Consider the following 27,178-nt stretch of genomic DNA (forward strand, 5'->3'; position numbering starts at 1 on the left):
TTTTTTTTTATTATTATTACGATAATCACATACACGAGAGATTTGGCAACCTATAGTACGTTAGTACCGTGGATGGGCAAAAAGGAACTTGTTCACATTTAGTTTGAACAGATGTGGTCGGATTCTCAAGATTCAATTCATTTCAGTGTCAGATTAAGGGCAATAAATAATGTATATTCCAAGGTCAAAGTCAGGCTGCACCATTAACTGTCAGACTAACTATTAACAATCTCGGGCTTCTTTAAAACTTTTTTTTTCTTTCGCCTGTATTAATACCCACGCACACTGGGCGTTGCCATCTAACAGAATTAGGAAATCTGCGATTGTCTCGCAGGAATCCCGTGCAATATTTTGGAGGAAGGTGCTCGGGGAGAGGATGATGCTACATAGTATACAAATGTGCCACATTTTACTGCAGTCAGACTTATCAAACTTTTCGAAGCTTCCCTTTTGAAAAATTTCGGCCATATGAACACAATTTAGTTTTTAGTCAATTTAAAGTGTGCCCCTTTCACATGGCCAAATTTAACCAACAAAGTTCAAATTTCGCTCACTGTGATATAAAATGCAAAACGATTTTAACCTCATGGTGGAATTCAAAGTAAATCCTCTTTATCGATATTCAAAGAAAATCGCGAGTTTAAAACAAACCCAATTCATCCAGCATTGAATATAAATTATTAGCAAAATTTACTTTATTATTATTATTATTATTATTATTATTATTATTATTATTATTATTATTATTATTATTATTCTTTAAATAAAATCTACAAGTTTCATTGTAGAATATGCGGTTATTGATTCCCGAGCAACACGACAAGATCAGTTAAAATCTAGAAGAGTATTGTAGATAAGGAATACAGAACAAAGTCAGTTTATTTTATTTTAGTTTTTAATACAATCTTTCTGAAATTGATTAGAGCGACATCCTGTGTCGAACAAGTATTTACTTTGTCTCGATGAGGTACACTATAAATGACATATTAGTAAAGAAAAGCGGCGGTATTTGCAAATCGCGATAGGCGACTTATAAATGTTATTTTATAATACATTTTGAGGAGATTATATCAAATATATACAGATTACTTTAATTCTCTATATCTAAAAAATAATTTTAATTTTAATGCATATATTGCAGTTTCCTTTAAAGCGCTGATGTCATCTCTTATTAAAAATTGATTCTAGCGCCCTCTGACATTAACAAAATCTGACATTAATAAAAATTGAAATAACAACGTTAGCCGAAGAGGCTAAAGTCAGTTCATCATACAAACGAAAGTGGATGTAGTAATTTGAAAAAGTCGAAGATTTCTGCTTTAAGAAATGGGTCACCGATAAAACTTCATCGAAATCTATTAACTTGGTAGTTATCGTTGAAGAATTTAACACAATCATGGAGAATTTAACAATGAGAAGGGGTGGGATATCAGTTGCCTGTCGTTGGATTTTTTTTCTTTAAAAAACATGCGAAGACCATTAATATTTGCCATAAATTTTAGCCATCCGCTTTAAATAGGTCATTCTTAATGTGGGAAACACTTCGAACACGAATCCCCAAAGGTTTCGTTCTCTTTTAATTAAGCAAACTGCTACTGTAAAACTAGATAGAAATCAGATACAGCAATATCTGATTTCTACCCAAAGATATTTATTACGCTATTGTGATCCTTGCTACAGTTTCCTGCACTTTTTTTCGTGCTTAGTCACCCAATTAACGCGTTATCCTGAAATCCACTGCTACAATAATAACTTTCTGTCAAATAACTCTTGAGTTCGACCTCGGAATCCATGTAAATAACTCACAGGAAGGAAACCGCATCCCGGAGTTAAAATAAGTACTTAAAATCTGAGTCATAAATACCTACGAGAATGAGAAAGAACCCTTTTGTTTTTTTTTTTCTTTCAAATAGCCACCCTCCAGGATAAGTCGTGTCCTTGGGGAAGGGTAGAGAAACATGGAGCAGATAAATCACTTTCTCAAAAAATAAACAGAATAAAAAATACGATTATGACCCGGATATGACAAACTTACTGAGGTTCGAACTGGCTGCAAGCCAAATCTTGTTGCATCATTTAGTACCAAAAAAAATATAAATAAGAGATATATACATAATATACAGTATTATTCTGGCAGACTTCCAAACAAAAGGATTACATTCATTATTTTTCAGGACAGCAAATTATTTTAAATGCCCGCAACGAAATAGCAACCTCAGTGGCCATTCATGTACTGAATGCGTAGAGTATGGTGGAACTATTCGCCGGTATTCAAAAATTTATCAAGGCTGAGAAGAATTGCAAATGCCGTATTTAGTTACCATCTCCCCACCGATTTCTGTAATCTTCAAAGGAGAGAATTTTTTCTCCTTAATTTTTGGCAGTTTAGGGTGTGACATCTATCTGGCTTCTATTAATAGTTTGCAAACCTTTCATTCATTACTGATGCTTCAAACTTTCTTCATAATAATACAGGATGGCCTATACGTCTTGGCGAATTATGGGAGAAGGGGCCCGTCTTTGGGGCGCAACTGCATAAGTATTTTAACATCACCAGATTTTTTTTTATTAGTTATGAAAAACCACATTACGTAAATGCCTTTCATTTTCGGCTTCACAAAGACGGGCCCTTTCTACGGCATGTTCCGTGTGCCACCGTGTGCTATTTCTCGAATTATGGCAGTTTGTCATCAGTTTAACCATCATTTTCTTCTTCGCGTGATTGTATATTTACCATAAAACTGGAGTTCTTCTTCTTATTGTTATCATATGAGACCTCCTGGGAGTCAAGGACTCATCGAGGGAGGCTACACACCACCCAAACTATATATCATACCTTCCCTTAAATTCATTCACACCAGATGCACTCACTACCCCTAACAGCAAATTATTTCACTCACTCACTGCTCTCGGGGAGAAAAACTAGCTCTTACCCCCTTTGTAAACAAACCTAACTTCCATGGATGTCCCCGTGTTCTCCCTCTTCCATATATCGAAAAATTTCATCAGTTGAAATCCTATAACACCCACTCAAAAGTTTATAGACCTCTATCATATCACCCCTTCTTTCTCCTGTTAACCAAAGTCTGCAATCTGTCCTCATAATCCAGATATAATTTTTGTAACTCTTCTTTGCACCATTTCCACAGTTTTTTTTATCCCCTTAGGACCAGGGAGACCAAATCCACGCACAGTAATCCAGGTGTGGTCTTATCAAAGCTTTATAGAGACAAAATAGCTTCCTTATCCTTACATGTCAAGGTTCGCTTCAACACAGCAATTAGTCTCTGAGTTGTATTTGCAACTTTTGCTATGTGACCTTTGAACTTTAAATTCTTATCCACCAATACACCAAGATCCCTTGCCTCTTTAGTTATTTGTAGAATCCCACTAATATAATATGCCACTGGAACTCTAATCACGCCAAAGTGCATAACTTTACACTTAATAACATTAAACTGTCGACCATTTTCGTTTACCCAGATTTCCAATCTATTCAAATCATTTTGTAATTGCTGAATATCAGTAGCACATCGCTGATTGCCCTGCCTATCTTCGCATCATCGGCAAACAATTGCACATCTGATGATTGACCCTGCCTGATGTCGTTAATGCATGTTAATCGTTAATGTAGTTCAATTTCTTTGTCTTATATTGATCGCGCAGAGAAATACGAAACCATATTGCATAGAGCAAACTAAAACTAAATCATAAAATCAAAAATTATATAAAAATGAAACTCAATTATCCACAAATATCTTAATTCTTTTAAATTCCAGCTATATAAGAAACATTTAGAATAGCACTGATGATATAAGAAGTATTTACTGATATATAAACACTTAAGACAGCTGTAAAATCATGATATTGTAAATAAAGCTGGGTATCCAATTACGTTTAAATTATTGCAAATGAAATTGCGTCACCGCTAATTATTGTTTAATAATGGCCGTTGTGTGGCGCTTTGTTGCGAAGGTGAATAAAACATCACATAATTAGAAATCTATATGATAATTAGCTCATAAAATATTTTATTAGTGTTTTTAATGTTTCTACTTGTTCTATTGATTTATATAAAGCGTCTTAAAATTCTTACATAAATAAATGGATGATAGTCATGATTATTTATTTTATTCGTTCATTACAACTACTCGTAGGATAAGCAGTGGTATTTAGTGTCAAATTTGAATGCCAATAATTAACGGAAGAGTTAATAAATATGATTAATTTTAATTCAGCATATATTTGTGATAAGCCAGTTTTGACGTCCTAAATGACTAAGCATGTGTTATGTAAACATTTCAAATTGAAGTAAAAAATCATTATTAGTGTAGTAATTAAATTATAATAATGTTAAAACTAGAGTCTCCCATGAAAGCATGCATTTCCAGTTTTCATGAGATAGTCAGCCCCCCCCCCCACACACACACACTCCCAAATGACGGAAGTAATGCCAACACAGTACGTTACATCATCCGCCAAAAACTCACTCACTCATCACTCTGTTTCACCTTTCTTTTCTTTATGACATTGGATTTTTTTTTTTTAATGCTTTCATAATTCTCGCCCACTCTGAGTTGTTTCCACTTCTCTGCTCGCAGTAATAATCATGCTGACGCACACAAAAACGAATTTTAGAGAGAAATTTTCGTACAAATAAGTAAACATTTCTTCTGATGGCTAATCCATACAGAATAGGTGATTACAACCCCTCCGGTGCAACCGGAACTTCCAGTTTTGTTTGGATAAACCTTTTTTTTAAAAAAACAAAAAAGGGGGGAAGAAGAAAAGGGGATTTATGATGTTAACCTAAATATACAACTTGTTTCTCTGTAGCTTTCTTTCTCTCTCTCTCTCTCTCTCTCTCTCTCTCTCTCTCTCTCTAGATTGCCGTGTATTGCATAAAAAATAAATCAAATCAATGATTTATATTGTCATGAAGTATATTTATGTGCCAATTACGATACATTATCAAATGTTTAACGTGGATCATGTTTTATAAAATAGCCAATAGAAATATGACATTGTTCGAAAATAAGTTATCACTTCTTTTATTCGAATGGGGAACAAAGAAGAAAAAAAAGAAGACAAAAAGTTTAGAAAAATATTAACCTGCTGTGAAAGTAGATCTAGGAAGAGAATAAAAATATCCCGCAGATTATATTTAGAGGATTAAAATATATATAAAAATCACAAAAAAATGGAATTTTTACCCAAAGGCTTAAATCGTAGTTTATTCTAAAAAATCGTCGTTTATTATTCTCATCACGTATACATAATATTTATAAATATACAATTCAAGTATTATTATCATATTTTCTGTTGGTTTGTACATTTATTTTTGGCTGATTATTTTGTTATAGGCAAATAAAAATATTTTCCTTATATACACAAATAGAGTAAAATACATTATCAGATAGTTTTTCGTAGTTTATAAAAATGTTTAAAATAAGTTAGTGAGTTTTACAATTTTTTTTTTTTTATGTGTGTAACCAAGGGCCGTAGCCATACTGGTTACTAGAAAATTAAATTAAATTAAATTCGATACAGTCACTGCAAAACCCAGTGACTGTATCTATGAGGGCTAGAACATGTTGTATACTTGTTAATATATTAGAATCATTATTGGACATGATATGTGGGTTATAGTGATCGCTTATAATATACGTTTAAAATAAAGGTCAACATTATTTAGTCCCATGAGTCTCTCAATCTTTTTCCGAAAGAATATGCTGAAGTTATTGATTTTATTTTATTTGGGAGTTTATTATTATTGCTAGGTATTCAAAGGATTTATGAAATTTTTCTTTGTTTGCCTTGGATATTACCAGCAAGTTCCGACCACAGCGTAAACCATAGCCTACATTATATACCGTTCTTTTTTACATATAAGATACAACCATAAAGAGACAGTTTCTGTAGTGGCAAAATATTATAAATGGCAAACAGATCGTTGGTTGAATATCCGAAGTCAGTAATGGCTATAGCTCTAATTATTCTGTTTTGTATTCGTATCAATGGAAGCAGATTGTTGTAGTAATCTCCACCCCAACTTTAAAGCTATTTTATTTCAAATGAAGTATTGTAAGATAGACAGAAAACACAAAATAACAAAAACTAGGAGGGCATTTCTTGTTACGTAAGGACAAGATCGCATCCTATAACGATTTATTGTATACATGAGAATAAAATGGTAGAAATATTTATTTTTTTTATGCGATTTAAAAAAAAAAACAATACATAGTGCATGCTTATTATTATTATTTTGTTTTACTCGTGATGTTTTCGTTATCATCATGATTAACCGATGATGTTTATGACAAAATATCTTTGTATCAGTATTAATTGTACTGCACAATGATCAATTACAAAAAAGCCAAACAATTTTTACTGGGTGTGATATGAACCAAAGGACGTCTCACAGTTCCATATTATTTGGAGATATTTGTGGAATAATTGATACAGGATTGTTTCAACAGATTATGCCAATATATACACCAATAACCTTCAGTACCTCCACGGATGACCATTTTAGTAAAGATAGACCAGTGGCACACGGGCGAACGTTTAAACTATCCACACCACTGTTTTCTTAACTTAAAAAAGGCTTTTAATAATAGATTTTTTTTTTCTTTTGCAAACGTTTACTTCTTTACATGTAAATCTCGTTATCAGGTATTACTTACCGTGCTTCGTGGTATATATGACATCCGGAAGATCCTGCAAAATGAAATAAGATCAGTTATTGTCTTTCAAAAAATATTCATATATGTTTTAAGTATAGATTATTGATATGTAAAAATTATGTAATGACATATATATTGATATTCGAACTTGGTTTTTCCAATCCCAAAGGATATGCGGTTGTTCTAAGTACCGAAAGAGGCATAAGAAAAAAACTATATAAAAAAATGAGAGAATGGACAAGAGAAATCCATGGAGGTACGTTATATTTGTCACACAAAATACGTTTCATAACATTTCAAAGATCCATGGGTATAAAGCAGGTGTTAGTGCTAATTAGTCTTCTTTGTGGTCCGTATTAAAAGGAAATAAAAAATTCGTTGAGTTACGGATCTTTTAGTATCAAAAATTAATGAAACCTCAAATTAGTATTATATTTCAGCACAGGTTTTTATTTCGTTTTATTAATTATTGTTAAATAATTATATAAGTAGTAGGTTACTGAACAATGTGTTGTTGGCAAAGAACTTGTAAAAAACACGCTCGTTAGATACTCCAATTAAAAGTGTGAATGACAATATCATCTTTCATAATTACAACGATCGATATCAGCATGCATATTGGTTTTAATTACAAGAGTATTTTTTTTTTTTTTTTGTAATGAGAGTAGCGATCAATCTTGCTAATACAAACATAAAAAAGAATTGTTCTGTGTTCATTCTGATAAAATATTACCAAACTTTGGAGAAAGAGTTGACTCTAGATGATTCATCAAGTCATCTATCATTTCTAAAACGTGGCCAACACAACAACTTCGAGCAGGAAATTAAAAAAAAAAAAAAAAAGTGGAGGAAGACGACATGCATTTACAGAGATTGATAAATGAATAAAAATTCTTATATTACTCATCCTTTGGAAGTTATTAGAATTCCAAAAAAAAAAGGAAAAAAAGAGTGTGTCCAACTATAAGGAAATTCTTGATTAGATTCAGCCTAAATGGAGAATGTAAAAAGAAAAGACCGTGCATCTCGTTATCTTTTTTTGTCAGAGAACTTCTGAGTACTGCTGTACGATATTATCCCACCAGAAATTAAAACTGATATTTGATATTATCTCGTGATGCTAAGAGTTCTAAACTTACATTAAGGGTTCTAACTTACCAGCTCATCGGAATAACGGGGAACAAGTTGTCTGCTGTTAACTTTGCTGCTGCCTGGGTTTCCACTCCCACTGGTGGCACTGCTGCTCTGTCTATCCACAGGCATCTCGTAAGTACTTGACGGAACACCTGCAAAGCAAACAAATTAAGACTAAATACATATGACTAAACGACATCAATTAATAAATAAACGCATGCTATTAAATCATTATAATTCCTTGTTTAGTCTAAGGTACAATTCAGCTTCTTTGAAAAAGGAATGGAATCCAAATATATTTGATAAAATTAATTTTTACATAATACATTAGTTATGTGCAACAGGCTTTATTCTTTAAACAAAGAATCACATGATGCATTTTATTCTTCATGCTTTTGCCCTCCTTTTAAATACTTTCACTGTTTTTGTTTCAATATCAGTACGATTCATTTATCCATTGACTCGACTATAAATAGAAGAAAAATTTATAACAACATGAGCTGATTTTTTAACTGATGCGTAGATAGAACGATTAATTTTAAAATTAGAAGTTACAAAATGTTTTAATACCAATTTAAAAACCCGTAGCCGCCATCTTTTCAGTAAATGTACAGTTAAACAGTATTAAAAATGCAGCTAAACACTGTTTACGAGCTCTGATAACGATTGCGAAAACTAGATTGCATAACTAGACCACGATAAGTGCGTAGTCGGTCAGCGCTGTTGCTATTATATTAGAAGTCAATCGCCACAGGACTATTTCCTCATCCATCCGGAATGAGTTAGTCTGACGTGTGTGTGTGTGTGTGTGTGTGTGTGTGTGTGTGTGTGTGTGTGTGTGTGTGTGTGTGTGTGTGTGTGTGTGTGTGTGTGTGTGTGTGTGTGTGTGTGTGTGTGTGTGTGTGTAAGAGAGAGAGAGGTCGAGGATCGTCAAATTGTTGCAACAGATGGAAGTATGAAAGATAATAGATACGAAATTTTTTTCTTTTCATCTATATAATCGGGTGACACCAAGAAGGGGATAGTGAAACAATTTTTACACAAAGTTTTCGTTTCGTATGTTTGGTCTTCGGATAAAGGACATCCTCCAACAATTGCTCCATACCCGGCACTTCCGTGAACAAGGATCTCAGCAGTTAATATTTTCATGTTGACAACCAACTCGAGCAGATACGGATGTCTACACAAAGCATACGCATGATAAAGTGCCGCTGCCAACAATATTACCACGGTAATTACTGGGCTCAACCTATTGTGGCGTTTACTATATATGATAATTCAGGGGAATCCCTCACCAAGTTAGTCTAATAAACTTCAAGCGCTACAGCAACCTAATCCTAACAGTTCTCTTGAGATCCGTTTAGAGAAAATAATAGACTTGGAAGAGACCGACTTGGTTCATGTCTGCCCTGGAGGCCACTAACCATTAATAATTGTGGATAGGAGAAAGGCAAACGCCCTGTATGACAGCATGAGGCGCAACATAATGCCAGTGATTTATGTGAATGTCCAGAGAGGGAAAAAAAAACGAATATTTCATTTTGAAATTAAACATTTTTGGAATTAAATTGATATATGAATTGAGAAAATAATATGACATACTCATCAGTCTTTTTTTTTTTTTTTTTTTTTTATACGATATTGAAGAGTAAGGGCAAGCTATCACATTTCCGGACAAACTACATACTGACCACCATCGACCATTTGTCAACAACGTCCCTAGAGAAGATATCCTTGATTCTTGGCAATGCATTGAGAATTGCCTAACTGACATCGGCCGATACAAAAACTCGGACACTAAAGGACCCTATTTCTTCTGTTTCTTTTCCTCCAGCATCACGGATTAAGTTAAAACAAGACACGACGCTTGGGGCTGTCACGAAGCAAGGGCTGCAAGGGTGCCTAATGATAATATGACACAAATATGAATGAAGATAGAGGACAATAGGTGACCTACAGGTGGATCATTACATTCTCGTCCCTATAGCTGTTTACCTTCGACCAGGGAAAGTGAAACGTTGTGTGTGTGTGTGTGTGTGTTCCAAATGGTTTATTATCGAGGCGGTTATTAGCATCGCAAACTGAGTATCTTTGTTAGGCTTATCATAACTGTTCAAGTCCATTCATTCATGTGTCAACTACATGGGAATTGTCTCATTCTTAATTCAATTACGACTTGATAGGCGTTTCGAAATATGCAAGTGCTTATTAGATTCGTGTTTGTCCATTCGAATGCAAGGAACGAAGCAAATTGAACGGGAATTTAACAGAATTTGGGATTCAGAATACACACGTAAAGTTGCCCATGTAGATAATTCTGGCTGTCGAAACATTTTTTTTTTTTTTAACAAATTATTATTTCTCAGATAAATTACATACATTATATGAACACAATTATGCATAACAAATAATTTCTCGTACACAAAGTTTTTTAAAATAATAATAATAACAATAACTGTTTACAACATATATTATTATAATGTTCGTAATGATGATTATTACAGATGTTTTTTTAATTATTAATTAATTTTTTTTAACATTTTATTATTTTTTTATTATTTTTTATTTTTTTAAGTTTGAGAAAGAATGATTATACATACAAATTTCTGCATTTGCTTATAAGGATTACTTGTAGATGAGTGAGGCAAGTTAATCCCACCTACTTCGAAACTTGGGTTAGCTTTTATGAAGAGAGTGGGATTTAGCCTTCACTGTTTGTGTTGTTGCTATGTTTATGTATGGGATGTAGGCATTGGATGCTAGTGATTTGTGATGTGTATATTAGTGTTAATAGTTTCTTAACTTTGTTGGTATATTTTCCAGAGTTCGTTTTTTAATGTTCTGTAGTTATCTACGTGTTTTAACTTTCTTGGTAGGTTGTTAAGTTGCGTGGATATCTGATGTGATCTCACAAAAGAACCGTATGAGTTGTTGAAGGGTGTGGGGATGTAGAGAGTTGCTATAGGTCGTGTTATACGATATGTGTCTCTGTTGTTTCGATAGATGATGTTGAAGTAATTCCTTGTTAATGTCATGTAGTGTTTCAGGTTTTTAATGCTCAGAATTCTGTGTATCGCCATGTGCTTGTCGGATATTGGTTGCTGCGTGTAAGGTGTCCAGATCACTGTTGACACGATTTTCCTGTGTAGTGTTTCTAATTCGACCCAATATTCATAATTTCGCATTAGCTGCATGGAATATAATGAAATCCGGTACAGTATATGCAATTTCTAGTAAAATGTGTTGAATCGTTTCAATTTTGATTTCAATTCATAGCATCCAGAGTAGCCAAAACAAAATTATATGTCCACAGTACGTAAGCCAAAAAACGGACAGACCTTTCATAAATGTTCTATAACTTTTGACACACCCGTCAGTTTATTATTAAAAAACAACAATCATCACAGTATCATCATTCGATAGAATTCTTCGAATAATTATTCTGTCAACAGACACTAGTTCTTGCGAAAGATGTAAAACTATCTACAGCTGAAAATGTATCTTTGAATAATTTCAAATCATATTATATATAAACACATATATATATATATATATATATATATAACAAATTGCTAATTATTTCAAAACAATTTGAAATGATAACAGTATTTTAGTATTTTTTTTTCCATAATTGTATCAATTTTACTTATAATACATATACCAAAACAGTTCTAGTTCTCAATTGCTGCGATAATGAGGGAAATCACCATATATGATTGCTAATACAAATTTATATATCTGCAATAAATTCTCTTATTTGTTTTTATGATTTACTATATTTAATATATACTTTCTTCAAAAAAGTTTTATTGTACTATCGATTATCATTTTTTTTTTAAATAGCGAATAAAAATTTAACTAGTTCCAACCAGTACCAACAACGATATTAAAAATAGATTGTCTGCTATGTATGTTTTTCTTTAACGTTCACAACATGAATTTAAGTTTTATTGCTTTCGGAGATTTCTCATCCATATCGTATAACTTGTATTGACTTCAGTTTTCAATATCGGAATTTCTACATTAATTTGAAGATATTTACAGAAAAGTAATTTAACAACAGTAACTAGAAGAAATAAATAAATAAAAGTAAAGCGGAAAACAAAAACAATTTGTGCGATTTAAAAAAAAAAATAAATAACGATAGGGCCTTTGCAAACACGCACTTCCTAAGCGTTAAAGATTGTATTAGATTAAAAATATATTTAGCAACATCTTTGTAAAATGAGAAATGCAGGTTTAATTAGTTAGGGTTAACTGCGTATTGCTACAGGCTGGCCTTGGGTTAATGTATCATGCCCTATCATTGTCAGTGTGTGTGTGTATATATATATATACACAGTATATATACATACATTTCCTCACATACATTTCCCTTGTTATTAATCTCGTTCTTAGGAACTCAACTTGCTGTTTTCGCAGTATATTTTCACAAAGGCGCTGTGACCTGCACGAAAGCGGGTCAGTGGAGCCAGGATGTATAGTACGGAATGTGGAACTCAGATCAAGCTTCACTTTCAACAGCTACCAAACCTGTCCTTGCTTCGTCTACAACTTCCTAATTCAGAAAAAATAAAAAAATCCTACCCCCCCCTTGCCTATTTTCTTACGCTTATTCTACATAGTGATTGATACAAATGATAACGATACAAGACAATATATTCAGGTAAATAACCTACAGGGCTTTGGCAACATAACGAAGGGGGGGAAGGTTGACAAGAAGGGGATATTCGTCGAGAGTTGTCTTTTGTTCGAAGTTGGTTTGAGAGATTCTAAAGAGATATAACCAGGTACAGAAACATTGGTTGATTTTAAATTAAACCTAATTAAGAACGTACATATCTTCTGCATTTGAATGCCGATGGTGACCTGTTTTCTGTAAACACACAAGACGGTAGCAGTGTTTTATAATGGCTAATACAGATACAAATATTATTACATCTCTTAGATACATAGAATAAGAAACGACAAAATAATATATGCAAACTTCAATCACGAAACAGCTCACATACTACGTTGAGGTTCTGACCTCTTTTAAAAGTTTCTTTTTTTAATTGGAATCACGATATAATAAACTGATTTATGTTTTTGATTAAGCTACCGTAATACAAATACTTATGTGTTGAGAACGTGAGAATTGTTTTAAACTTCTAAAAATGTAATTATAATATTTGGTAGTTAATCTACTACGGAGAGACTGAAGACATTTTTGTTTGTTTTGTGTTGACTTAATTATGCATTTAAAAGAAAGGGAGGAAAAATGCCATAACCTCTCTTTCCTAGAATTCGACGCAGCATCCCACCCTGGGGTATGTGAACGGTACGAGCATGTCTTACAAAGATCAAACTTTATAAATCCAACGAGTAGGTCAAGGAAAGAAACTGTGGGAATATTTTTATAATAATAATAAAAAAAAAAAAAAAATCAAGGATGTAAACTAATTCTCGGATCTTTTCAAAACGTGAACAAGTCTGGGGTTGCCTTGGAGCGCGGTGAAAATATCCTATGCTTTAGTAATTGGGAAAGATACCGGGATTATTATATACCATAAAGAGGAATGAGCATCACGATTAAAATTCAAACAACAGAGGAAATTTACATCTTGTGATCGTTTCGCCATCTAGCGGTTCAAAGAATTTATTTTCTTTTCGTAAAAAATAACCATTAGCACAAAAAAAAAAAAAGAATTCTTAGAAATAAATAGTTAGCCCTCGGTTTTCAGCGGTCATGAGATACTTCAATTATAAATTTCATGACGAGATAGATTTTAAGTAGACAGTTGATTTTCTTGAATGGGGTGAAGGTTACTGTACGTGAAATGCCCATTAACTACGCAAGAGTTGGAGCAAAAACCTTGGAATTGAATAAATATTTCATTGTTTTTTTTAGCACATCTGGGTGTAGTGTTGGTACAATTTTTTTTTAACGTATCGTTGATTAATAATGAAACAACGCAAGGCTATTTCTGTCGCATTAAAATTTCTATTAAAGTGAAATAAAAAATGATAAATGAAATATCTGGTGATATTTATTTATACGGTAAAATGGCCAAACCAATTGACCATTTGATTTCATCTTTCTTTTTCCTTTGAGAAATATTGAAGTCTAAAAGCAGACGATAAAGTGAAAAATAATTATTTATTCGCGTTTGTAAAACCGAACCAAACGATATTTTCGTTTTTTTATTTACTTATAAAAAGATTGTAAACATTAACCAAATCATAGAACACTGAAAATCATATTTTGACAAACGTATAATACTGTTTTATAAATAATTTTAGATTCACTGAAAAAAAAAAAAAGAAAAGAAAAAAAAGCCAAGCCAAGCTGTAAAGATAACGTATATTTTCTTGATGGGGTTGTCTTTTTTATTTTTTATCTTAACAGTGAAATCATGCGAATTATTTTAATTTTTGTGATCAACCGTTTCCATGATATGCAAGACAAACATAAAAAATTAGTTTACCGAAATGTTCATTATATTTATTTCTCTATATATAATGAAATAGTTTTGTGTGCTTATATAAGATGGATGTGACGTAATGCTTGCGTGCTAAAACGGGTAGTGCTTATCAAAAAGAAAAAAAAAAAGAATAGGCGGTGTCCATAGCTCAGTTGTAAAACGACTGCTACTGTTCACAAGGAATCGACATTTAAGTCCAATTTTCGATCCAAATACCTCTTTAAAATTGGAGTAAAATAAAAGACAGATTTTAATGTTCGCCAGAGGGCGTCTTTGTACAAAACATTAAAGAAATAACATGAACAGAAGCTAACCTTTCCAAACGCTACCCGCGTATATGGGAGTGACTAACAAATTGATTTATTTCCATAATTTGAAGTTTTAAAGATAATTTTATACATATCGTATATTATACAAAATTATCTTTTTGCCTACTTTGCATATATATGATCAAAGTAACTGTCCCGAAAGAGACAGGCCTTAAAACTCGAGAAACTTGATTATGAAACGCCTTACTGGTCAACATCAATATATTACAGCCGTAGGTCGAATGTATTACGGTGGATAATTGAAGCCGTTTTTTTTTAAATTCATTTTTTCCCTATAGCTAATCACGGTAAGCGTATTAAATATTGGCAAAAAGCCCACATCGTTAAAATCTCGGCTATCTAGTGACCTATTACTAACAACACTTCAATTACTGCAGGGAGGGATCTGAGGAAACAAGAAAAAGGGTTACCTTTTTACCTTGCGAAGGTAAAACAAAGAGTGACTATGTTAATTGGAGGTCATCGTAATTAGACAGTAATTATTTCTTTTAATGTTTCCTGTTTCGTGACCCTCGGGATGTCAAGTGATAATGGCGTTACTCTATCTGATTCTGATAATCACTCCCGCTGTGCCATAATCACATGCTATATTTAGAAGAACAGGCCTGTGACGTCATAAAGGGTATAATGGGGAGGAGGGAGGGGGGGGAAGACATTTATGTATATTAAGTACATTCCCGTCCTATCTGGAAATGGAAATTTCAAAGTTGTATTCTGTTCGTCTAATGAGAATGCTTACTGATGGGATGGTTCGATATACTCCATATTAAAATAGAGTAAAAATGTCTAATAAAATCTTTCAGTTCTTCTGTTCGCAATATACCTTGAGAGGCACAAAACACATTCTGCATTCATGAAAGACAAAATTGGTCCTCAGAAAAGACCACACACTCTTTCTTTGTCTTGCTTATGTCATGCGTTCCACTTCTGAACTCAACCAACCTTTTAAGTCTTAAAATATATCAAAGTAAACACGTTTCAGACGTTTCTGGTTAAGTTGTTTTGTATTCTGACTTTTCAAAGTTTTACATGTATTTTTTTTTTTTTAACTCTGTAGCTGTAAAAGTTTGTGTAATAATAATAAAAGCGATTCAATGCATCATAAAACTGTCTTTGTATATTTACTTACTTTTATAAACTGTTTATATATTTTGTTAACGAAAATTCTTTTTGAAAGGATGTCATTTGCTATGACAATTTGCATTTTAATCTAAACATGAAACTGCGAACAGATACTTCGTTAAAACATCAGATTACGGGGCAGTAGAAATGATCGAATCGAGTCATTTCAGTGGGTCAAAAGATTTACATATTCATCAACAAATGAGTATTCCTTCGGCTTCTAAATTACTTTGAACACAATATAGTGATGGTTGTCTACGATATTCAAGTATCCGCATCTACAAATCGTTGGTAGAAGTGAACTTCAACTACTTCTAATGATGAATTGTAGAGACCGACTACCCACCGATTTCCAGAAGTTAGCGATAAAAGATGTTATAGGAGAGTATTTATATGTTACTGAAATAGCCTCATGAAATGGATTATATTTTTTATACCTAGTAACGTATCAAGAAATCCCATAATGTAGGAGGGAGTGACACGTTTACAAAGTAGCAACTCCCCTAAAGATAATGAAACTCCTAAGGGAATCCCATTTGCTGCAAGGAAGAGGGGGGGGGGGTTCCGAGCGACGCAGTTACGACAATGGATGTTACAAATATAATAACTGTATATTATTTAGAAATAATAAATAAAAAAAATCTATATAAATAAAAATACCTTTTATCTTGCTGTATCTACAGCGTTGAAAGCACTTCAAAAACTTAAGCAACGCACGCGATCAATTGCAAAATAATCATTTAATTATGCATCGTAATTAATAAAGAGAAGACCGCTTTGGTCCAGTAGACTTTGGGATTACTAACTGGACACTTTCATTACCTTACACCCCTGCTAGTTAAGATTACCTTTTGAGCCAGATAACGGTTGGGATGACACCAGCCACGTGGCGTTACTGCGCACTATTCATAAATAGTGTGTCGCGGGTGGAGCTCTACTTGTCATACACTGAAGGGTGTTTCGGCAACACATACTTATCCGCCCTCCATATTAATTCCGGCGCTGCGTTACGGGCCTTTAAGCGTGCAGCCTTCGTTGCGCTTTTATCTATACTCGGCGATAGAGTACGTAAAATTATTAGTCCTTTATGTAGGGAAGGGTGGGATATCCTGCTGGCAACAACTCATTCTTGACGAAGTTCCTACACTTGGCGGTCATCTTCCTTAACAAGTGTTAACATACTTCTCTCTTCGGCATCATCCTACTTTTTCCACTTCTTCCTCCACCCTTTTTTTTTCTCGCTAAGAGAATCTTAATACTGTCTAAGTGACAAGCTGAGAGAGATTTTTATAACTTTATAAAAAAGGGTTCTGACAGCACCGATAGCAAAAAGTAATTTTAAAACACTACATTGTTAAACATTAGCCGAAAGAAGGTTCTTACAATGGAGTTTCAGTCTTCAAAGAGAATTAACCCCACACAATTTTTCGTAGAGAAATTCAACAGTGTCCTCATACGCGATTACCTTTAATGTATCCTACTGACGATGTTTTGGCCAAGAAGAGTGCCAACCAACGCAACACATGGTTAGCGGCCTCAAAATAACAGAAATTGAAACCAGCAGTCAACTCAGAAGTTGAACAGAATAATCGAACAGTAAAGTTTTGTATATTTGTATATTTAATATTTAAAAAAGATTCGGCGCTCGTAGAGGTCTAATAGGCACCTCGGGAAAAGGTGGCAAATCTGGCGGAAAAAGAAATAAAAATAAAGCACAGAGGATTAAAAAAAATAAAAGAAAAAATTAACAGGGTCAACTTTACATATTATTGAGGCCATACATAATCAAACAAATCATGTAATTTACTTAACGAATAAGTAAATGTAATTTATTAAATCAAGAGGGGAAGCAAATTTATTGACAACAAAAACGCACACACACCGGCCATTGAATTTAATCTTTATGCAGATATATGTAAACGTCACTTAGGCGTACCCCCCCCCCCCCCCATGTACGTAAACGTCACTTTGGTCGCTTGCGTCACCACGTGATCTAGGCAACTATTTGAGAATGCTGCTGGTCAGTAACCATCCATAGCGTCGATCACAATGCGAAAAGCATTTTGAAAAAAGCAAAGTGACTGGTTTCTCCAAAGGTGAAAAATCCCCGGTGCTTAATCACTGGTCCTTAGATAGTCCATCAAGAATGAGATCGCCGTTGTCTGAGAAAGCTTGTAGGGACAAACAGAACTTCTTGTGTGCAACAGTTGACTGAAGCATCGAATGAAGACTGCTCCGAACCCATATCTTAACGGAACTATGCGCAGGGAATTGAAGATGATCGGTATTGACTGTCGCATGTCTATAGTGAAACCGCTGATTTCTGCGAAGAGCCGGAAAGTTCGTCTACAGTGGTGTCAGAAACACCGTGACTGGACAATGGAAGACTGGAAAAAAAAAAAAGTCGTGTTCCGACGAGTCACGGTAGGCAGAGAGTTTGGCGGAGGGGCACCATGCAACAATGAACTCAGCTTGCTTTGTAAACACAACTCAAGGTTCTGGAGTTGGTGTCATCTTCTGTTGGTACGGAACGGGTCCTCTGATATTGCTGGAAGGTCGAGTGTCCTCTAGGAAACAACTGAACAGTGTTGCCGATCAAGTCTATCCTGCAATGTCAATCCAGCAGGTGACGGTTGATGGACGACAATGCTTCTGTCCATCGCGCAAGAACTGTTCAGCAATGGCTCAGTGAGCATGACAGTGACTTCCCCACTGTCTTCTCTGGACACCATAAAGCCCGGATTTCAACCCCATTGATAATATATAGGACATGTTAGAAAAACCCGAATTGCATATGCTGTAATTCGGGCTAAAAGGAGGTCCGACGCGGTATTAAATAAAAGTTTCTAATTCAGTGGCAGGTATGTCTACATCGATTACTCTGCCACCTGGTAGATACAAACACAACTTTCTGTTAGAAATATACAGAGGAAGCATATCCATCAAGCCGCATGCAGCTGTGTTAAACTGGACTAAACTGTTTTATTTTAGAGAGAAATTTATCAATGCATACAGTTCTCGTAAAATACAAACTTTTTAGACTATTCTTCAATGGGGATCGGTGAGCATACTAACCCCCCCCCAAAAAAAAAGTTTTTATTCTTCTCAAGAAAGAATCCTATTCACCTCTGATACAGCAGCAGCAGATCCAGACTAGGCCTAAGGACGACTGGCAATTATTTATTAAACTTAAGTCAAATTATATACTATTATAATTTGCTTCACTCTCTCTCTCTCTCGCTATACTTCACTGATATCCGTTCGATCGTAATTTTATCACAAACTTAACAGCTTGTATTGTATTTCACCAAATACGCCGATGGCAATTATTTTTCTTCCTCTGCATTCATCTCTTCTTATTATTATTTTTCTAATTTTTAAGAATAGTATCGGCCATCCTGGATTCCAAAAGAATGCAAACAAACTAGAAATCAGGAAAGAAAGAACTAGGGTCTCGTGTTTTGTTTCCGAACCTATCCGCATTCCTATTACAGGACTATTACAGGTTTAACCAGTTTTCATCTTTAAAATTAAGAATTAATTAAAGACCCCAATTTTTCAAAATAACACTGAAAGCTAATACTTCGTTTTCACAAACTCCAAAAAACCATATGTGAACAGTGCTTCTTTGTATTTAGAAATAGGGGGGGAGGGGGGGTAAGAATAAGGAGAAAAACTTGCAATCCACGATACAAGACAGGTTGTAAAATTCTCAAAAAAAAATTAATTATTTGTTTTCCCAAATAATTAAATTTAAAAGAAAAGATCTATTTTTTAAGAAAAAAAAAACTTAACTTAAAATCTAAATTAAGAATAATAAAAAAAATCCTTTTCTTCTTAAATAACTCATAGGTAGAGGACTGGAATTGACAATATAAGCTATTAAACGAAATGCGTGACGGGAAAATATGTAATAAGAAAAAGAAGTTCTAAAAGGACTTGCATAACCGGAGGGGGAAATTGAGTACAAGAAAAACTGGAACAGTCACTTAAATGGAATGAACAATGATAGAATCTTAGAAACAACCTTCAGAAAACAAATAGGTAAGATCGATAAAGCGCAAATAACATGGAATAACAAAATATAATCTCTTGAGAGAGAGAGAGAGAGAGAGAACACCAGTGGTGTGCTTGTATGTACATGCAAGCAGAGAATTTTAAGATATAATATAAATTAGCCAAATCTTCGATAACCCTCTTAAAAAACCGTCTGCAATGTTTCTAAAGGACTTGTGCACAAAAGAGCAATTTAAGTAACTAGATATGGTCCGCATCCCATTTTCTATTAACGTTTTACACATTGTAGCCTGTTCGGCCAAATGACTATACATATATTTAATACTGTGTGGGGTTCTTTGGCAGGCAATGCAGTACATAGTCTATGTGATAGGATTTTTATTAAACTGCAATGTTTTTCCATGAAAATAGCGCCTAGCATAGAACATCTTTTACTTTAGGCAGCGAAGACGCTTCCAAAGCAATTTCTCACTTGTCTATCCTACTTTCAACAAATGCTTAGCTAAACTCAGGATCCTGAACTGACTGGAATCTCTATAGTTTTACCGATACAACTTTATCTCCATGACTGAGATATTCAGAATGGTGACCAGGATTTGTTCCTATTGAAATTGCGAGTCTTTTATCACAGAAATGTATTCATTGCTAATGGTTTTCGATGGATTCTGGATATTTTGTAATTTGGGATGATCCTTAAGTTTCCGATTTTCCCTTCGCGTCATTGGTTTCATATTAATGCCTTTGCATCTACTGAAAGAAGACAACGAGTAGCACAATCCATTGCCATAACAGAATAACAGCGGGGGGGGTTGCATAATTGCCTCTCGTTAAGCTTACCACTCACTCTGCTAAAATTATGCCATACTTAATAAGCCCACACAATTTCTTTATCCCCGTTTATTCTATATAAAGAAATCTTGTAAATAAGCAGAATGTGTATACTGTTGGTGAAATGTCAGGCTAAACATGCTGTTCCTATTATTAATTGAATTTTTTCCCCCTTTTCTTTTTAGTATTCTTCCTTAGTGACGCATATAAAAGTAAGATAAAAGTTCAACACATTCCCATGATAAAATAACAAAATCCACGGATGTGATAACATTTATCATAAATGACAAACAGATAAGATGAAAAGTCGAGATGAGGTTGGAAGGAAATTGAAGGTAGGTGTGTTAGCACCATTAGCTTTACTTCGGTTTCTGTGCCATGAACGTGTCCAACAAATATGGCAGTCCAAAGGTGGGCCACGAGCAACTGCAGTACCCGATTATCCATATTAAACAGACGATAATTCTAGTAGATAAAGGAAGAGGAAGAGTTAGATGCACGTGTGATCAAAAGTAGGTCAGTGAGCGTGGGAAGGGCTGGTAATAGTTACTTGCCTTATATAGAATACTGTTATGTGTGAGTGTGGTGAGGTTACCCAGTGCAAGTGTCCCTGTGCACCCATACGCCAGCCTAAAGACAGAGATCACCTAATTGGGACTTTGCATTAACAATAGATGTTTCACAGTTTTTATACAATACTTACTGGTTTACATTTTATGTTTGGAAAATGAACGTCATCTCTTAGTAAATCTTGTAATTATTTCTTCGGTATTGCGGTGCCTTGGCTGTCAGTTGTGACGCGTAGCAAAAAAGGACGAAATTTAGCGATACAAACAGGCAAGAATTAAAGTGATGCAAGTCTGGATCCGTTCTGCACTACATTCCTTTTGTCTATGACAAGAAAACTTTTCTAGATGGAGGTATTATTGGAATAATACTGCAAAGTTAAGCCAAGACGGAGAATTTTAGCTCACATAGACAATTTCAGAGACATTTTAGACATCCTAAGTCTTGTCCATCAAAGATCCAGAATTTTACACTCCATAAAAGATGAATTTCAAAACGAAGCTTAAAATAATGCTTGCCCTGATGGACCTTACTGCTGCTTATGACACTAGCAACCACAGACTCTACTTAGCAAGATTTACACCATTGCAGTTTGCTAGTTCATTAATTTTCAAGATTTATGTGAATAACAACCAATTTGTCCTATCACAAAGAAGTTTAGTATCTGATCTAGCTATTGCAACGCAAGCCTTTAACAAAACTGAAGATAAAACTATCTCTAGCTCTAAGCATGGCACTTTACTACCAAGAAATGTTCTTGCATGCCAATCCACTTAAGTCTGTTTCACTTCAACAACTGCGAGGCTGACAGAGAACTAAATGAAACAATATAGTCCTAACACACCAAAAGCATGCCGTATATCTAGCAGTCACTCTTGACTGAATCCTGAATTTAAAAACAAAGAGAAAACAAGGGAGGGCTAAACTTGCAAGGAACAACATCCTGCCTATGAAAACTTATCAAAGTGGAATGCAATTGCTGATAATCTGAGAACTTGCAATTCTTTTCTTATGTTTTGCAACCGCATAGCATGCATTCTGAGTATAGGAAATTTTATGCCACACATCCAAACTTGATGCATCATTCAACCAGAACGCACACAAATCACAGGCTGCTTAAAACTAACAAAGGTGACTGATCATCTCGACTGGCTTTGTTTTAGAGAAATGAAAGCAGGCTCACAAGCTGAACGACTTCGAACATCCAATCAATATACGGATAAAATCCAGCCAGACAGCATCTGTCTGTCTGATTTTTTTTTTTTTTTCTGTTTCTACAGAACCACGTAGTAAAACAACAGCAGCTACTAAGCTCTGGCAATAATCACTAGATGACAATAATATCTAGAATGAGCTACAACTGCCACAACGAAAGCTGCTACCATCTGGTAAGCATCTAGACTAGAATATTTGCACAACCGGAGATTTGGCTAAATATACAAATCTTGCTATTCTGTTTACAAAGTTCTGGACTGATCTCAATTTCAACATTCGCATATTTTTTCATATATTTTGAACAGTATAATTAGTGTTCGTTTACTATGCATCGTATATCCTGCTCCTTAGTTATGATCTATACAATTTAGATCTTGTATTTTGCTTAATAAATAAATAATAAATACGTGACCATGGTAACAACAGTATCTGACATCTGATTTAGCTGACATGATATTGCAGCCTGAAGAAAGGCTTTTTGAATGACTCAGTGATAAGGTGTATTACATGCAAAATCTAAATAAACAAATGCTCATATTTGGAGAGGTGAAAAATCACATGTTCGTTCAGCATATACACCACAGCCCACAGCCCAAAGCAGAATGTGTTCTATCATTTGGATACTGGACTATTTTATGTGGATAACACACTGCGTTGCAGTATTAATAGTACCAACTTCCATCTCCTGAAAATGTTTGAAAGAGCTCCTTTATCTTGAATGATAAAGAAGAAGCAGGAAAAAAAATGATGAGAATATTGAATAAATATCAGAATCAATATTTTGTTCAACGCCAGGTCAGAAGAAGATTTGGAGGTTTTTGCCCTGAAGACGTTACTTCAATTGCAATTATTTTAGTGGAGTTTATTACTTAAACACCTAAATAGTACATTTATTGTATTTATTATTATTGTATATACATGACCCTTATTTTTCGGAAATATTGGATACTATCATGGCAATGCGTGTGTTTTAGACTTAACCTACGTTCAATGAGGTGCTATTACAGGCTCATCAACCGTTCCTGTGAATTCAGTGAAATCGGAGCATCAGAGATGCCCCCCCCCCACCCCTTATTCACACGGGAAGACAATGTAAAATTCGTCTTTCCTGAATTCCACTTGCATTTAGGATTCGAGAAATTTTTATAAGACTTTTCAACTGAAGATATTAAAAAGCCAGTCTCATGCGGAGATGGATGGAAGAGTTTTTTTTCTTGTTGGAAACTCGGATTTTCATCTCGCAAAATACGCAAACGAGCCGAAGAAGACACAATTAATAAATTAAATAAATAAGTAAATAAAAATCCGACATTAGACATCAACGGTGACCGACGTCATAAAAAATGGAAACGATGCTAAAAAGAAACGCATTCGGCTTATCACGAATCAACTGATTCTTTTAACTAGTTCCAGACGTCCACAGCAATACAGCTCGTGTTCATAAATTTACTCGTACTTTCAGAACTGCATCACTTCCTTTTCCTACCAAAGAACTGATGCATATACAAGATAAACGTCATATTTTCACTATCTGGTTTACATACTGCACGGAGTTCTATTAGCATCCCCATATAGATTGCAACCCTCAGGAAACTATGGTATGAAAAGAGATAAATCCAGATACACACTCTTTAAATTATTTTAAAAAACTCCCGTTATTTATGGGTATACTGTCTGATCTATTAAGTGCGGTATTGGTCGTGATATATCGTGTTATATTATATGATATATCGTGTTATGAGACGCGTGTGTGTATGGGGAGTGTTCTGGTCTGGATTGTAGTCACATGGTTTGAGGCAATGGTAGTGCAAGGACTAGCTATAACAGAATCTGAATTCTACAAAGCATGTTTAGAAAGAGGACGAGATGACCAACTTTACTACAGGAAACTGGCTTACTATTTTGATAGGAATAATTCAAAATAACTATGTACATTTAGCAACTTTTAGTGGAACGATATTCAGCAGACTACCATCTATAATAATCGTTGGTAAAAGTGTACTGATGTTTGTGAAAAAGGATTTTTGAAACAGTGAGCTGTAAGAAGAACTCTCGCTACTACACGCAACAATACGAAAGTCAGGGTTTAGGTCTACGAGATGGCGGTAGCTGTCTGCTGTACTCTCTCTCTCTCTCTCTCGAAAAGACCTTAATTCATTGATAACTAACTTGAGTGAAGATCAGTGAAGGCCTAAAGGATGAAAACTGGCTGCCTACCTTTCTTCATAAAAACTTACGGCTCTTAAAAAACCTTTGGAGAACTAAAGATCGTTACAAAACTTATTTAACTTTATACATGATGTCCATTTTGACCTAGTCCCTATTGGGAGAGTGTATATTTGTGTATATATTCATGTGTGAAGTGAAGACAATCAAAAATATCCATGCCCGAGACAGGATTCGAATCCGCAGCTTTATCTATTATATATAATTTAAATTATATGATATATCACTGGACGTAGCGAAAATTGGCTACAATTTGAATTTTTTTTTTTTTTTTGCAAAGATAATTTTATTCACTATATTTATTGTAATTTCTAAAAGATAAAATATCAAAATACAGAAAGTAAATTATTGATAATAAAGCAGTCTCACACATTTTTCTAATCCAACTGGCATGAAACAGAGCAAACAATGTCATATCAAGCGATATATGTTGAGCAACCGGAAGTAGCTTTTTTTTGCTTACGCAATGTCTAGCAGATAGATGAAAGTTTCCTTTTCATGAAACTGTTACATGTGTATGCTATTTAAACCAATAAAATCCTCTAAATTATTTTTTTTATTTCTAATCACACTTTTAATAAAATTATTTAACTCATTTATACAATTAAATGTAAAATGAATCAAATAAATACAGATCTGAAGGCTCTACTGACAGGTATCGAAACAATGCCAACTTTCCCTTAAATCCATTCGTCTGCCTCCTAAAAGACTACCTAGTATTACTTCGCTGAATACAATCATTAACACTGATATATAGGACTAGCTCACGGTCCTCCCTGTGGATAGAAAATGTTATAGTTTTCGTAATTGCTTCATACGTTGCGTGCAGACCATGCAGGGAACTCCACTCTGCCCACGCACCAATTGTGATACTTATTAGATACGTCACCTTTTTTGGCTATTCGTTTTATTTCACTGTTTCCTCTGTGGCTGTATATCAAAAACTAGCCTACACTATGACTTTAGCATAATTATGTGTTATCAAATAGCACATGACTCACCGTAATAAATATGTCTGCGAATAATTCCAGGATTTTGAAAGGGTGACCTTATGATACATATTTCTGGAAAGCATACCTTTCTTCGATTGTTCTTTATTCTTTTATTTCAGAGAATTATTTCCTTGTTTGAGGTTATTTTAAGACTATATTTAGCTTATTTCCAAATATATTTCCTCTGAAGATTCAAAAGATGTATTCTTGGAGCCTCAGACGAAGTCAAAAAATGAGTGACCTGAAACAGATCTTTCGGAACTTTTTTTTAAAGTAAAATTTTAGTTTTTCTTTCTTGCTTAATAATTACAATGTTTTTATATCTATAAAAAGTAGAATAACACCACTTGATCAACAAATCATATATATATATATATATATATATATTTGCATACGATTCTCGGACGTATATAAAAATAAATATTACATTTTTTTTTTTTTTTTTTGGTTTTCGTTTTGTTTTATTATCATTTGCTACTTTTGTATCTTATTCGACTGAATACGATAACACTGAGGGGATTAAAAATTAAATCGAACCAATGATCAATTTATTCGGTCTTGAATCCAAGTTGTTTATTGTACACTGATAATAAATCTTTCTCCTGGATCAACTCGCTGTGCTAGTGCTGCAGGTTCAACAGCCCTTCATGTTATGAATCATAAAAATAAATAAAACAATAGCTTCCTTTTTAATTAATGAGTTTAAAAATCCGACAAAAATGCATAACGTTTACCAAATTTGTTGTTTTTGAACTGACGAGTTATCAGACATGCAATGTTGCATGAAGCAGGAGAATAATACACGAAAGGAAGCTACAAAAAAAGTGAAGGTTGACATTCTCTACTGCTTATAGCATTTTTGTGGAATTATTTTAATTGCTTATAAAAGCGCATGGTAGTTATACCATCAACCACTGGAATTCCAATCTCAAATGATCTTTAGGTGCGGCAATAGGGTGGAACACTGATGAATGCTGTTCGACCTTTGACGAAACTGGTGACAGCACACCCAACGTGTACTGCCACCTACGAATGTTACCCTTGAGTGCGTCCGTTTCTCGCTCTGATTTCACTGAATGAGGTTGGCGGTGCTGGTGGGAGAGTCAGTTTTGTAGAGAGTACTGGTGTTACTATGGCAACGCAACAAATTTCGCTCTTGCAACTGGAACAGGTCACGGACAGCTGACGCAATCTGGAGCATTCCAGTAGCCTACAGTTAAAATGAAAGTAGTTTCTTTTCAATGAATTTCTCCTCTTTCGAATGGCAGCAGTAAAATCGAATACGTTTAACTTAATAGCTAGTTTTCCCTGTATACTGGATGCTAGATAACTTTTTAAAACTGCTTTGTTTTGCTGGGACCTAGCAATTCCAACTAGTGGGGGTTGAGAAGCACATGACTTCATTCACAGAGCATTGCTTTCAAACAGCGTTTTTTTTAATGTTTTTGTTTACATTAACAGACACAAAGGGGAAAATGCAATAGCGTTGTTCTTTCACGAGTGCTGCAATTTTTTCAAAACGAAAGGACAATTTGCCTTGAAAATTTCGTTTTAAAATATCTCTATCATATTTTGAAGTCATAAGATGAAACATTGAG

The 27,178-nt window shown here is 34.3% G+C and overlaps 1 protein-coding gene across 1 annotated transcript in view; it reads right to left on the reverse strand.

Moving 5' to 3' along the window:
- The window catches only part of LOC150102000 (uncharacterized), a 67,086-nt gene that overhangs the window by 28,700 nt on the left and 11,208 nt on the right, over positions 1–27,178 (reverse strand). The window contains exons 2-3 of the mRNA XM_090400493.1: positions 7,845–7,972; positions 6,687–6,720 (exon numbers count right to left, since the gene is read on the reverse strand). Of these exons, the coding sequence (XP_090256619.1) occupies positions 6,687–6,720; positions 7,845–7,949 (139 nt within the window). The 5' untranslated portion in view covers positions 7,950–7,972. The remainder of the gene's footprint in view (positions 1–6,686; positions 6,721–7,844; positions 7,973–27,178) is intronic.

Source organism: Typopeltis vanoorti, chromosome 11 (assembly GCF_054136105.1).
Source record: "Typopeltis vanoorti isolate ZY-2024b chromosome 11, IOZ_Tvanoo_1.0, whole genome shotgun sequence".
Taxonomy (NCBI): Eukaryota; Metazoa; Arthropoda; class Arachnida; order Uropygi; family Thelyphonidae; genus Typopeltis; species Typopeltis vanoorti.